The following is a 15,038-nucleotide window of genomic DNA, read 5'->3' on the forward strand; positions in this document are numbered from 1 at the left end:
CCACATTGCCCGTGTGCACCCCATACTGACTGAAAATGCAGAAAAATGGTACGTACCCGTGTTGTACCAAATGCCCAAGCAGCGCGGCAAGATTGGATGTTGAAGCGTGTGAAATGCCCAATCGCATACATCGTTACTTCCAACAACTTCCCGCAGATGATACACATTGTTCAAAACAATCAATGTACGTGGCAATCCCATTGTAACATTCACTGCAACTCAACAACTCAACTTTCCACTTGCGGCAAACAGCCGCCATCTTGCTTGGCATTGCCAATACCAATCGGTCAAACCGACTGATAGCGTGGTCGTTTGAGCGAAATCACGGGTCCTGCAACTGATGCGCATGTGCGGCACTCAAATCGGACGTTTCATTCGGGCTAAAATGTTGTTGGTTCGTCCAATGACAAACGGAATTCCGGCAAGTCAAGTAAAAACACAATGTTTGAGGGATGTCTCTTCTGTAAGGGTAGGTGCTCTCACGTTACTGCAGGCAGTGTGTTGCTGAGGCGTATGTTCGTCACCGTCACAAAGGTGTTTGGCTCCTTTGTACTCTAGGAGCGGATTGGTAATTTTTTGTTCATACGCTATTGCGATCCCAATAAAGGCTTCTGAGGGATGTTTTGAATTTCCAGTTCCGTGGGATTGCCTGCGTCCTTTATCAAGATGGGCGTAGCACTTGTTCTTCATATTTAAGGCGATGCAGTGTTGTTTTTATAACGCCATACAACGTCGCCCAATAAGAAGATGTGCAGAAATTAAAAAGCAAAAAGAAGAAAGAAGTAATATCAGTGGTGGATAATATTGCGGATAAGGCTTTACTAACTCCTCGTTGGCTTTATCGCGGATATATTGGCAGCCTTTTACGGAAATATTGGCGCAATGGGCCAATATGGGCAGCCCATAATGGACCAATATTGAACAAGTTTCGATTCCACGTCAGGAGATCCAACGGGTCAAGAGATCCATCGAGTCAAGAGATCCACCGATGGATCTCTTGATTCGGAGGATCTCTTGACCCGCTGGACCTTTTGACCCGGTTGGATCTCTTGACTCGTCTGAGGGTTCGCCAGGCTTGCATCTTTTGACCCCTTTGTATTACGTCGTTAACTCTAACATTGCTAAGCAGAAATTACTCGCATCGAAATACGAGGGACTCGTTTTAAGTGTGGTATAAATAGGATGCAAATGCAGGTGGCAAATCAACATATCATTTTTATTGACTTAGCTACTTACTTTGTAACACATAGCGCAGTCAAAGAAAAGCCGACAGTTCTCTTATGTCATTTGTGTTAAAAACAGGTGGTTGCATTGTAAGATCAACCTGTTTGTAACAGAGGATTTATAGGAGTGCTGTCATTTTTTCTTTTTTTACAGCGCTTGGTGTTAGGTATTATTTCTACAGTTAGTGTGGCCTACGTAGACTCACGTTGGGAGGGCCGGCCGCTGTTTCAAACACGTTGGTTATTCAAACACTTCTCGTATCACAGCAGGCTCGTAGTCGAAGAGCCAAGCCGCTGTTTATTTATGTATTTCACATACTAGTGGCCCAATTTCATGAGCCTAAGTAGGGGTGGGCACAGAATCAAGCAAGGGCAGCATCACGACACATCAATGATTGAGCTGTAGAAAACTGTTCTACAGATGAACTATTCAGCACTATTTCAGGCAACGCATTCCACTCAACAATTGTTCTTGGAAAAAAAAGAATACATAAAACAATTATTTTTAGCATTGAAAGGCTTCAACATTCGTGATCGTGATTGGCGTGTACATGTTCCTGCGAAAGGCTGCAGGTATCGCGAAGAGTCTATTTTTAATCACCCATGAACAGCCAGATACAAAAATTCCAAACGGTGCTTCAAGCGACGCGAGGCCAATTTGTCCAAACGGGCCCTAGCATACAACTCACTGACTGAGTCCATCCTCCTATACTTATTGAAAATAAATCGCAGAGCTTTCCTCTGGACAGCTTCTAATTTGGACACATTTGATACCGTGTAAGGGTCCCATATTAAACACGCGTACTCCAATACACACAGCACATATGCTTTGTATGCCCTTAATCTCGTATTGGCTGTGGCAAGTCTAAGACGGCGCCTCAAATAATATAATTTACCTGTCGCCTTTCTTGTCAATATGTATATTCCACTTGAGATCATCAGTCAAGGGGACACCAAGATACTTACAAGACCTAATATGCAACAAATTATAATATATATCATGTCCACGTGGGCACTGCATACCAGTGTTGATTCACCGAAGAAGATTCTTCCATCCCTGCAATCATGTCACGGGTCACACTACATGCAAAAACGAAATGATTATCGCAATTGAAATGGTATTAAACAACACAGACAAAAAGATCAGTTTCTCTCTAAATTGAGACAAACTGCAAGCTGTATACTTTGCAGCTTTTTCTTCATCAGGGACATGATTTTCGGATATCGTGCATGCAACTTGTATAGCGTGTCTCCTTTCTGGTTCGTTCTCCACGTTCTTTTGTGTTTTTTTCACGTCACACAACTACTTCTTCAGTTCCACACTTGACACAAGCGAAGTGCATGTTTTCATTTCAGGCACGTCTACCATATACCAATGGTCTACAACGACAACAGGACTCAAAATATCTTTGAACCGCTCAGGTACGACGAGATCATCTGGCTTACCACCGAGCAAGGCAAGTTGGCATTATGGTGATGCTAGACGGTAGTGAAAACGATACGGAGATAACACGATATTTCAATACAGAACATGCATCACCCCGAATATGCTGAACTGATTCTCTTTTTGCAAAGAAAAACTTTGCAGTCACTCCTTCGCACCCTGCAATGTTGACGTTCTTTCCCATGTCCAAGGGCGACAGTCTCACTATAAATTCGCTGACCGCTCACTATAAATTCGTTGGCCGGTGAAGCCTGGTTATATCAAAAACGACGGTGAATTTTTTTGAGTCCACCAATTTATATGTGCGATACCGTTGGTGTTACCAGAATGCATTTCCACGTGTTCCCGCCAGTGGTGCGTCCAATTGCTGGGCATTTGCAAACCACAGTAAAGCAAATGACACCGTAAATTTCTTTATATTTCAATATGACTATTACAGTATCGCAACACCGCACCCAGACCAAGCCAGGTGATAATAATAAAAAAAAACATTAAAGTGGGACTCTGCAACAAAATCGCCACGAAGATTGTGGTATATCCGTAATATTTGGCGTGTCAGGAACAGGTGTGCAAAATATTTCGGTTCAGACCGCGCAGATTTTACTCAAACGAATTATTACGAAGCGAGCGCTTCGCGTCTGTAAAGCGAGAGGGCGCTGAAAGCAACACACTGCTGACATCATCCGGTATACTGCAAGGAAGAAGGAATGCAGGCTTGGAAGCAGACGACAATGTTGGGTGACGTCACGGAGTCCTCCTCCGGACGAACCGCCGTTGTATGGAGCTCTGTTTTCTGCTCTTCACATTTCTGGTTTCTGTTTGCTATTGTCATGATTTACGAATTAATTACTTGCGCAGAATGAATACGAATGTTGTATTCGGAAAGAGGGGGTGGTTCGTTTTCGGTATGATCTTCACTTAATTTTTTTTCGAATCCTTGCGAAGTGTTCCTTTAAGAGCGCGCAAATCACGTGCGTGTTCTTGGTGCCTATAGCTATCTGCAGACGAGCCACCACGAGTAGCTACAGGAAGGATCTGTTTAAAATCGCCTACGGCAAGTTAGTGATGTAGACATTATCTATATGGACATTATCTATGAACCGATACCGCGAAGCAGTGAGAGGAGGCATTCATGACGTCTTCTGTATTTGTGTGGCGTTGGCTCGTGGCCTATGGCGGCAGTTTCTGATATGGCGCATTTCAGTTATGGCATCATGCTTTTATTGATGAATGTCTTAGGGGAATGAATAATGCAAGTAACGAAACGTATCTTGAACTGATCAATTAATTTCGATGATCAGGTGTGTTATTTTCGGGTTTAGTAGTGAGAAGTACTACAGTGAGTTAGAAGTACTAGTGATTACATCAGTGTCAATTCAGAATCCCTACGCCTAACACATGCATTTATAATGGTGCAACGTTACTACTTCGTAGATAAGCATTACGTGTGTCGAGGTTTCGTTGTCCCATAAGTGTCCACATCCTCCTTCACAGAGAATACCGTTCGGCTTCGTTTCAGGTATTATCGAAGATGGCCGTAACGATGAAACGGCCATTCTTCTCAATCCGGGCATGATTGGCTACTTCGTCATTAACTACGACGATCGTAACTGGGCCCTCGTTGGTCAATATCTGACAGCGAATCCGCAGGTAAGAATAGTTGCATCTCCACGTAGGCAAAAAGATAAAATGCGAAATTTTGTACGTGATGACGGTTGCACGAAAACCAAAATGTCCTGGGAAAGCCCGTCGTGGCTTTCCGAAAGAAGAGAGCGTAACTTTAGATATATTGAATCCGTAATGTATGTGACGACACTCAAGTATCCGTTATGCATATGTCTGGCACCTGTATAGATTGTTCGATTCTGCCAGCATCAATTCGTAGATATATGTTTCCACGTCTAGGGTACTCCTGGGTTTTTCCGAATTGCTTAAAGGAACGGTCCCATCCGTTCCAGTCGATTTCGAAACTATAGTGTCATTATATTCACCCTGAACAATTGACCACGTTATCGAAAATCACACGCGAAATAGTGGCCTGGTTTGACAGTTATTCGACGGTTTACATGAAATGAGCGGACACCGGTTGCTGAAAGTGTGCCGGAATTCCCTCTGTCAAAAAATGAGAAAACGTCATTCCCTGAGAACCAACGAGGGCGCGGGCTTGAGAAAAGGAATGCTTTGGCTGTATGAGCGTCTGGAGGGCGCCCTTCTACCCTGAGCGCCGCTCTCTCACTCCTCCGCTTAGAGAGTGACGTCACACTGCTGGCGCCTCTACAGCAGCGGAAGCACTGCAATTCTTTAAAATTGGGGGGGGGATATATTTATTGAAAGGAAAGGTCTGCCAGACCAAGGTCGGCATGCTATTCCATTAAAAAAACGAAAAGAAAACGAAGAATAAATAGAAAGAGGCACAGGGCCAAGAAGTGCGGTCAGCGTCAGTTGATTGTGCCCGAAACGTTCCAGGCAGCGGAAAAGGGTAGCGCGATGGTTGGTGTACTTGGGTGTAATTGGGTTCCTTAATATCTTAGCGCTTTTCGGCCAAAAAAAATAGCCAATTAGATTGTCGGCCGATGTCCAACATAGAGCTATCGGTATCATGGATGGGTTTCCGGATACGAACGTCCCTTTAGCTTTTCTCCTACTGTGATTTATTACCGGCATTATAAATTATTGGGAACTACGCGGGGTGTAAAGCGCATTGTAAACAAACGCATGCGCGACGTCACGGTGGGAAAATTGTGGGCATGATCTTTGCGTGGTCAGGGCTCCCAGGTTCGACTCCGAGTGTGCTGAGTATAGGTTTTTACCGGGTTCCTCTCAAGAGGTCTAGGGCAAATGTTGGCACAATTCCTTTTGAGGACGGCCGAGGACGAACTCTCCACTCTGCAGTAACACGCCATCAATTAGTTCTTTTGGTTTCCTGAGCATTGTGCCTCAGTGCGCCCTTTGTATGCACAGGATTCACTAATATTTTGATATCCGAAAATTTCAACGTGAGAGGGCCGCATATTCGTTAATGCTCAAATGGAACAGGAATGGAGTGGCGTGAATAGACGACGAGGGAACGTCACTTACAGAATTTCGTCTATTGTAAAATTTACGCGTTCACCAGTTGGAGTAGTAAAAAAAATCGGCGGCCATTTAGTGGTAAATGTGAAAGACAAAAACAACAATAAATGAAGGAGAATTAAGTGATGATTACATAGGATGTTTCTCTGTGGCAAATGCAGGAGAGATGCGATAGCATTAAATGGCTTTTCCAAGTGTCGACTGCCGGTTGTTCACTTCCGGTCTGTACTTGCTTCCGGTTCGACACTTTCAATTCCTGTATCTATGTCCAGTTAATTAACCTTTAATTAGCCGAAATCGCTTTCAATCACCTTACTGAAGGCAACCGCAGGCTACTTGAGGTTACCTTGAATTTAATTTAATTTCTTATAATTAAGCATACTTTCGTTAATATTCTCAATGTCCTTATAATTGACGTTATTTACGTTTAATTACATTTAATTACCTCCGGTAACCTTCGGTAATATTTAATTTCATTTGATCTTTCGCTTAATCACTACATTCGTTACCTTTAAACTAAATTTTCTTGCTTTAATTAGCTTTAATTAATGTTATCTCTTATTCTTAATTACTCTCAACGACTTCAAATACATATTTGCCTTAACTTGCATTCACACTCTGCTTTACATATCTACTTATACCTCTTGCTTGTTGAGGCTGTTGTGGAACTTCCACTCTGTGATTGTAATGACCGCGACTACGCCGCGCTGTCTAATCGAACCTTTTTATTCCGAGGACAAACGAAGACAAACTAGAACGTTCCTCAAAAACGGAAAAAAGAACCCAGAACACTCGTGATGGCAACTGCCGTCTTCCTCTTCGTTGCACTAAACCATAATAGCCTCCCCCGCCCAAAACATGGAAACAACACAACTCATTGTTCAATCACTTCGAGAGGGCACAATAGCTGTACAGGCCGACGAGTGACCGCACCACTGGGAAACTTCACTTGGCAGGACCGCACGTGCCGTAGCGCCCCATGTATAGCTTAACTATCCTTACGAGTCTCCACATTTGTCTGGAGAGCTTTTCTTCGCGCAGAAGGACCACGTCGCCTTCTCGAAGGGCCGTTGATTTCTTTGGGGTCCGGTACTCGTGAGCCGACCTCAACTGAAGTAAATATTCTCTTCTCCACTTTTTCCAGAAGATGTCCACTATACTCTGGCGGTGTCTCCATCTTTTAGCTGTGCCGTCGGCTGTTGAAGTCTTTGCTTCCGCTGCTGGTTGTTCCGGTAACGCCGTTAAAGTTCTGCCCACTAGCAAGTGCGCCGGTGTCAGAGCAGCTGGTTCTTCAGGGGATGAATGTAGATCTGGAGTTCATGGCTCGAGGCCATAGTCATGATTTAGTTGTTGTTGTTGTTGTTGTTGTTGGAGTTCATGGTGGCCTCCACCTCGCCCATTAGATTAGTGCTGTCAATCCTTCGAACGTTAGGCTCTGTTTCCTCAACGGGCGTCGTAGGCAATTCTTAACTGTCCGCTCCCACACGTTCGCTCCCACACACCGCCCCACCAAGCTCCCTTTTCCACGATGAATTTCCAGCTGATTCGTCTCGTCGATAAGAAGTCCTGAGGCTCTGTGCTCCGAATTACTTTCCACGTGTCTCCAAGATCTATCGCCGCTTTCTTGAACGTGAGGGCGTTGTCGCTGTACACGACAGAGGGAGTTCCTCTTCTTGATGCGAACCGACGAAATGCCAGAATGAATGACCTAGCTGCCAAGTTTGTCACCAGCTCCATGTGCATCGCACTTCTGGTGGCGCACGTAAAGAGCTCAATGAAGGACATATAGATATAGTTTCATAGAATTCACGAAAGCGTTTGACGAATCTGTCCATCTTTCTGCCCAAGACTGCTTCAATTACTTTTGTTTGCGCAGGCTCGCTCAGGGACTTCTCCTCGTTAATCCAGCTAACGTTGGCTTCCACAAACATATCCTGTAGTTCTTCAGAGTTCGACGCCCATTCGCTTAATTTCATACCCACCTTCTGCAGGAGTTCTTGAGTCTTAGTGGTTAACAGCTTTCCTTCGTTTAATGTGTCTGTTCCGATCAGCAGGTCGTCGACGGAAAACGAGTCGCTCAAGTCTTACGCAAGGTCTTTGTCCCGTCCCTCGATCGACGTTAGGTGATGCCTCAGGGCGGCACTCAGCAGGAAAGGACTCGCCCTAGTCTCGAACGCAACTCGCGTCGTTCGCCACCACTCGAAACCTGGCAGCGTTGCGTCTGGCGAAGGCGACTCCGCCAACCACAAGAACCAAAGTGCATTCCGATAGGCCTGACTAATTCCAACTTGGAGGAACGCCTTCTGAATGTCCGCAGTGATTGCCACTTTGTAGATTCGAAAACGCAGTAAGATGTGTACAAGGTCAGGTGTTAACTTCGGTCCCTTTTCTAAGTGGTCGTTGAGAGAGGTCGCTCCTGTTGCGTGTGAGGAAGCATCGAAAACCACTCGAACTTTTGTCGTGGTCATCTCGCTTCTGAACACTGCCCTGTGAGGCATGTAGTAGACCCTACCAGAGCTCGGTGTCTCAGTCGTGACCTTTTCAGCATAGCCTGTTTGCAGGTATGCTCTTATAACTTCGTCGTACTCCTGCATGTTATCGTCACGCAGCAGTCGCCGGGTGAGGCTCTGCAGTCGCCTGCGAGCCGTTTCAAAATTATCTTCAAGTTCGGCATCTGCCTTCCATGGCAACCCTACCTCATAACGGCTCTCTAGGAGACGATGGTTCTGTTAAAAATCCTGTAGTACCCCTGCGTCGTGCTCTTGGCTGGACGTCGTCTCTTCTGAGATACCTATGCTCTCCAATTTCCAGAACCTCTCTAGGACACCCGGTTCTTGTTCCGCTGCCACTCCGACGTTCAAGACGCAGACGGCTGTGGTTGAATTGTCCGTGTAGCTTCTTACGGAAGGCGATAGCCCTTGAAAGGTCCACTCGAATACCGTTCCAATCGCAACCAACTTCTCGTCGCCTGGGTACCTTTCAATTGTCCTGTGACCAGCTTCCACATTTCGTCGCTCCCAATCAGTAATGCAATGCCATTTTCGCATTGCAAGTTTCGGAAAACCTGTCATCCGCTATATACCCTCGTTGGCGACGTAGGGATGCTACGAACTCTTGATTGGAGGGAATCTTGGCAAGATCCATGCAGATAAAAGGAATCGTTGTTGCGTGAATTACATGTTCTGCCGCGTAACTCCGCTATACGTACCTCGACAACCTTGCCCTGGTTTGCTATCCTGGTAGAAGCATCACTTGCGAACATGTTCATGTGCAGCCTGCTTTGCTCCACCACATCCAAGTTCGGTTTCTTAACGATGTCATCTCTGATGAAAGTCCTCTGGCTGCCGTCATTTATGATGCCTCGAAGTTGCGTGCATGCTGTACCCGGTGACGCCCCAAGCCTGACAGTTTGCAGCAGTATGTCGGGTTTTTGATGTTGTGTTTGGTGGGTGCTGACTGCGATGAGGTTGGTCAGTGGAACGGAGTTGATGTCGTTAGCTTGCAGCTTCGAAAGATCTCACACAACGGATGCGTGTCTTTTCTTGCAAGGACTACAAGTCACGTTTGCACGACATTCTTTCAAGCGATGACCTTTCTTTGTGCATCGGAAGCATCGACTTCTCTTCGACAGTATTTCTGCTTCCTGTCAGGGGTAGGCTGGCGTCGCAGTCAGCTGTGCTTTGATCACTCGATGCGTAGAAGAAACAGTTAGGTGCAGTTTTTACAGCAGGTTGTAGGACTGCTCCTGTCGAACGCTTCTCTTCCACTCTTATTCGTGCTTTCGGCCACATGGGTCATCTTCGCGTCTTTCAATCCTGCTTCCTCCAAGCTTTCCAGTAAAATGCGAATGAAGTTGAGCACTTTTGAAAGCTCATTGTTCTTTCCTGTGTCGGTAGCAGTCCTTGCCTCCGACGAAGGCGAAAGACACCCGTGGTCCTCTGTACCGTTGCTTGTAGACCGAAGCGCTCCGTATGCTGCCGTTCCATGGTACTACCATCTCGGTACACGACCATCTCGGGTGGGATAGCCGAAAGTAGAATATCTACCATCATGGAGGCGAAGCTGTTGGTGGAAACTCTAAGTGACTTCGGACGTCTTACGTTCGCTTGAACGTAGTCGTACAAAGAACGTACGCTGGCAAAATCCTTTGAAGACCTCACTCCTGTACACTACGCAATCTTGACAGTTACTCTCGCTCGATCTGCGTCGTATCCCCAAATCGCTGCGACTTACTCTCGATCACCTCGGTTTCAGTGGTCTGTAGAACGCGGATGGATGCTGCTGCTCGGCCTTTCAGTGATGTGCTCAGATACTGGAATTTCTCTGTCTTGTTAAGACGACGATTTTCATGCACGACCGTTTTAAACTGCTCCCAAAACGTTTCCCACTGCGTAAGCTCACCCGGAAAGTTTACCAGCTGGAGCTTCGGAGCTTTATTCCTACTTGAGCCTGATGGGCGGTCTGCTTATGATGGCCCCACGGTAGGAGTTGTAGGGTACGTCGGTCATTTAGTTCTATTTCGAAAATCCGGGTTCGCAGTTCTGCAATTTCATTTGCCGCTGATTCTTCTTACCTGAAGACAGCTTCATATATTCCAACAGAAGCAGCCTTTGAGCCACCCCATCGTCCCCGGCACTTTTTCTGTTCCTTTTTTGCTTCTTTTTTCTCTTTTGGGAATAGCATAATTGTTCATAATAATGTTCATAATTGTCACAGAAAAGGCGTACGCCTCCCGTTTTCAACAAATCGGGGCAGATAACGATATCATTCGAGATGATGGTTGGCTAGGAGCGTGCTATGTGGTGAAGTTAATTTTTAAGAGTGTAGGACGTGCGACCAGGACAAGATGGCGGTTTTGCGAAAAGCACCTGCTTGACGGTACTTACAAGAATGGCGGATTTATGTTACCCTTGTGGTCTTCACCTACACACTCTTAAAAACGAACTTCACTACATAGCACTCTCCTAGCTAACCATCATCGCGAATGACATCGTTCTTCCCCTGATTTGCTGAAAACGGGGGGCGTACGCCGTTTTTGTGTTATTATGCAGTTCATCATTGCCACAAAAATGGCGTGCGCGCACCGTTTTCGTCAAATCAAGCCGGAGAACGTTGTCATTCGGGATGATGGTTGGCCAGGAGTGTGCTATGCTGTGAAGCGCTGTGAAGGTACCCGGGTTCGGATCCCGGTGCCTGCTGTGCTGTCTGTGGTTTTTCCTGGGTTTTCCTCAGACGCTTTCAGACGTATGTCGGCACAGTTCTGTTAGAAGTTGGCCCAGGATGCACATTCCCCAAGGGCGTCAGTCGTGACGTTGCCCACTTCTGTGAGGCCGACAATGGCGAGCCCTTTCACCACTACCACCACCACCACCGCTGCTCTCAGAGTACACTCTTAGAAATGAGGGGGGGGGGGATGGCAGGATGCCATTAACTGATTGATGCATGACTGTTGTCGGCAGAGTGCCGGGGAAAAGAAATGCAACACTCCGAACGAAGCTATTCGGTGACTCTGCTCCTGACCAGCACGACGATTTATTTTTATAACATCTATAGAAATTTGATACTAATAATACGGTATAATAATAGTGCACGCATTCTAATAATGTCGCTCACTCTAAAAACAGAACTTCGACGCAGAGCACGCTGAAGGCCAACTATTGCACAGAATGATACTTTTATCACTTTTGATTTGGGGAAAGCGCAGGGCGTACGCCTTTTTGGGACACTTAACATCGCTACATAAGTGTACAAAAAGGCGTACGACTCGCGTTTTCACCAGTTCAACGGTGATAAAGGTATTATTCAGTACAATGGGTGGCCTTAAGTGTGCTATGCGGTGAAGTTCTGTTTTTAGGGTACATTATAAATAATAATGCGGGTTATTGATATGACCAATACACTGAACAGTCTTTATAGTCGTAATAAGAGTGCTCACAGTCCCCAAACAATGTTTCTCAGTTTCTTGACGAGGTTTCATGACCTCCCGATTACATTCATTCTGTGACAGCACTGTAGACACACAACTGTAGACAGAGAGTAGTAGTAAAACTTTGTTGTTTGGAATTGTTCAAATGAGTGGCGGTAGTACCGGGTCAACAGCCAAAACTATTGGAATATCAGGGAGATATTACTCTATTCCACCCTCTTCCTTAACTGCGCGAGTAATGTCAATTTCTTACTCTCGCTAAATAGCATAAATGTTGGGAACATTGTGAAATATGTAAGCGCAAGTCAAACAGTTCAGGTGCTTCACCTTTGTTAGATAACCTACCTTGTTTTCACAGATGGCAGACCCGTTCCTGCTGCGACAGCTATACTACAGCGCTAACATCTTCTATGAGTAAGGGGCTTCAATCCTTTCCGCATTCACTATACGTTTTGCGACAGTGTTTACTTCCTCACATCCGATATGTGAGGAAAATGTATTTTAGTTAATTTCATTTCATTCCTGCACAGGCGCAATGAAGCCAGCGTTGAAAGCTTCCTATGGCTTTGGGAATATTTTTCAACCGTCAGTGACCTGGAGGTGTGGAGCGAAATTGAATACGATTTTAATAAAAAGGACATGTACCTGATTGGATTCAAGTTTGGGAAGCAATACAATGTAAGTGCTTGATATATTTTGTTTACGCTGGACACATCGGTGGTTGAGTCTGATTATTGAGGTGGATGACAAAAGACGACCAACCTAATTCGAATAAATATGTTGTATATTCGAATAAATAAGTGCCCATGTCTCAGCGCGCGGTGTGACATACCGGAGATATTTTGAGTGCAATTGGCAGGGAACGGGTAACGATAACGAAAACGGAAACCGTCCAGGTACAGCAAAACCTCCCGGTGTCGGACACTCGCGGTGCATCCAAAATGTGTCCAACCTGTGGAGGTGTCCGTATGAGAGAATCAATTGAAAAAAGAAGAAGAAGAAAAGCCAGAGAAAATGAAAAGATAATGAAGAAAATTACGTTAGAGAACCACAATAAGCGTGCTTGCTGGATTTCTATCAAAAATTCTGGAGGAAAACTAGAACATTTTTACACTGAAAAGATCAAGCTTTGAACCGTGTTTTTCCATTGCGTATTTACCCAAGATACTGTGAAAGTTCAGTCTGATATTTAGCAAGTCACTGGCATGCATATTCCTGAAAAACAAGGCTTGTTAGCCGTATACAGTTACCAGCGGCTTATTTTTCACCTTCATGGTGGCGCAACTGATTCTCTGCCATATTCCTCCTGCTTGTCCGAAACTTCCATCTTTTTCGGAAGTGTTGATTCCACACGCTTTGTCTTTGGCGCTTTCTCTACGGGTCATAAGGCACTTTCTCGGGGCCAGTGGTGCAGTGCAGGGCTCAACGTAAGTGGTGACAAGAAGATAGGGTAACGGACCTACAGGATGTCGTTTTTTTTTTCGATACAGATTTTTCATTTAAAAAAAACTATAAGGTCTATAGATATCATGTTTACACTTCTATCATCTTTGGCTCTGCGCACGTTCTTGGCCATCTGTTGCTCAACCGTCGAACGACTAATTACCTAAAAGTCGTTAATCAGCTTTTTAATTATAGAAGCTACAAGGTCGTCTCAATGAGAACATCTGGTCCCTACGGTCACCTGATACTGTTACCGCTTTCAGTACAACAATCCGATCGATAGATCCTCCGCAAAAAAATCGTGAAGGAGCACCATATTTTCTTTACTATGTTCATTAGGCATCTTCGGAGACGCGTTTAGAGGGTGAAAGAGTACACTATCGCCACTTGGGTCCTGGAAAAGGATTAAAGGAAAACAGAAAATGCAACCCAAGATAAGGGCAGTTCGCATAGCGTCACCTGATACATTTCTTTTTGTTTTGTTTCCGCAAGTTCTAGCTCATCTTCGACGCATGAGGCGGCACTGTGCTCCTTCACCCTCTCACACTGGGCGTGAAGGAAAGACGCGTCTCCGAAAATGCGCAATGAACAAAATAAAGAAAATAATTGAGTTCTTTCACGCATTTTTTGAGAGCGATCTATCGAACTGCTTTTTGTTCTGAAAACGGTTGCGGTATCAGGTGACCGAAGGGACCAGATTCGCATTGGGACGCCCTTGTAGCTTTTATAGTTTAAAAGTTAATGAAGTATTTTAGGTAATTAGTCACTGGACGGTTGAGCAACAGATGTCCAAGTACGTACGCCGGTCCAGGGATGATAGAAGTGAGAACAGGATGTCTATAGCCCTTATAGTATTTTTATGAAAAATCTGTTTAAAAAAACATCCTGTATATTGACAAGGCAGTACATCAAATCCCTATAAAAAATTCAGAGGATTATCTCAGGACGAGAAAAAGGCGGTGATCATAAAAAAAATATTGATCCGTCATTGGCCTTTTAAGCATAAAGGAAGATTTGGATTGATATTGTCGAGACATATTTTTTTCCGACTTTGCATGGACGACCCCGTCGTACTTCCGATGTAGGGAATTCCACCCTCATGTATAGGGTCCTGACGGTGCAACGACATCTTATCCGACATATGGAGGCATGCATTGTCTTACGGTTTGCAAAGCTACCCAAGCAGCACAATGCACTGAAAGTCGAGTACAGGCGGTCATCCTTGCTTCACCAGGTTGACCCGGAGCTGAAATTCCGTGTTCCGTCCAGCATACCGCGACCTATATAAACACTTTTGCATCGGTTTCGCCTTAACGTTCTGCATGGTGACCAGTTTATGACGTCGGCAGGGCTAATTCAGCAAACTGTCCAGTGTGTGCATCTGTGGAAAACACAGAACAGATCGTTATGCACTGCACAAGATATGCATCCTAAAGAGCAACATTGAAGTCTGCTGTAGCTCGCTTGGACAATAGAACCTTCAATATAGTCAAGGTGCTGGGTGTAGGGGAACCCAAGAAGAGAGACACGGGGTTATCAGCCCTTGTCAACTTCATAGTGTGCAGTGATATGGAATCTAGGCATGTGTCGTCGAGTTCCCTGTCCCTGTTAGCTTCTTGGAAGTCAGTTTGCTTCTAGGGTATGTACACTTCGGTGACTTGGGGGTGGTGGGTGGGGTGTCATTCTATTTTTACCTTTTCATCTTAACAGTGCTCTTTCTCCTTTCACTCATTTCATTTCCTTGGTGCAGTAGCAGAATTCGTCAGGTGACGAATTCAATATCTTCTGTTTTTTTTTTTCTTTTGTCTATCATCAAACTGAAATCCCAATAGGGGTGGATGGTATGTGTATTATCAATGTTCTTTGTTTCGGCAGTCTGTTCAAGGCCTTCCACCTACCCCTGCTGCACTCGACTTTCAGTACATTGTGC

At 45.1% G+C, this 15,038-nt stretch overlaps 1 protein-coding gene across 2 annotated transcripts in view; it reads left to right on the top strand.

Moving 5' to 3' along the window:
- The window catches only part of LOC135378632 (thyrotropin-releasing hormone-degrading ectoenzyme-like), a 294,976-nt gene that overhangs the window by 246,636 nt on the left and 33,302 nt on the right, over nt 1–15,038 (top strand). For both annotated transcript variants that reach the window (XM_064611715.1, XM_064611714.1), the window contains 4 exons: nt 2,580–2,680; nt 4,187–4,317; nt 12,024–12,079; nt 12,196–12,343. In XM_064611715.1, the coding sequence (XP_064467785.1) occupies nt 2,580–2,680; nt 4,187–4,317; nt 12,024–12,079; nt 12,196–12,343 (436 nt within the window). The remainder of the gene's footprint in view (nt 1–2,579; nt 2,681–4,186; nt 4,318–12,023; nt 12,080–12,195; nt 12,344–15,038) is intronic.

This window comes from Ornithodoros turicata, chromosome 1, assembly GCF_037126465.1.
Source record: "Ornithodoros turicata isolate Travis chromosome 1, ASM3712646v1, whole genome shotgun sequence".
Lineage (NCBI taxonomy): Eukaryota > Metazoa > Arthropoda > Arachnida > Ixodida > Argasidae > Ornithodoros > Ornithodoros turicata.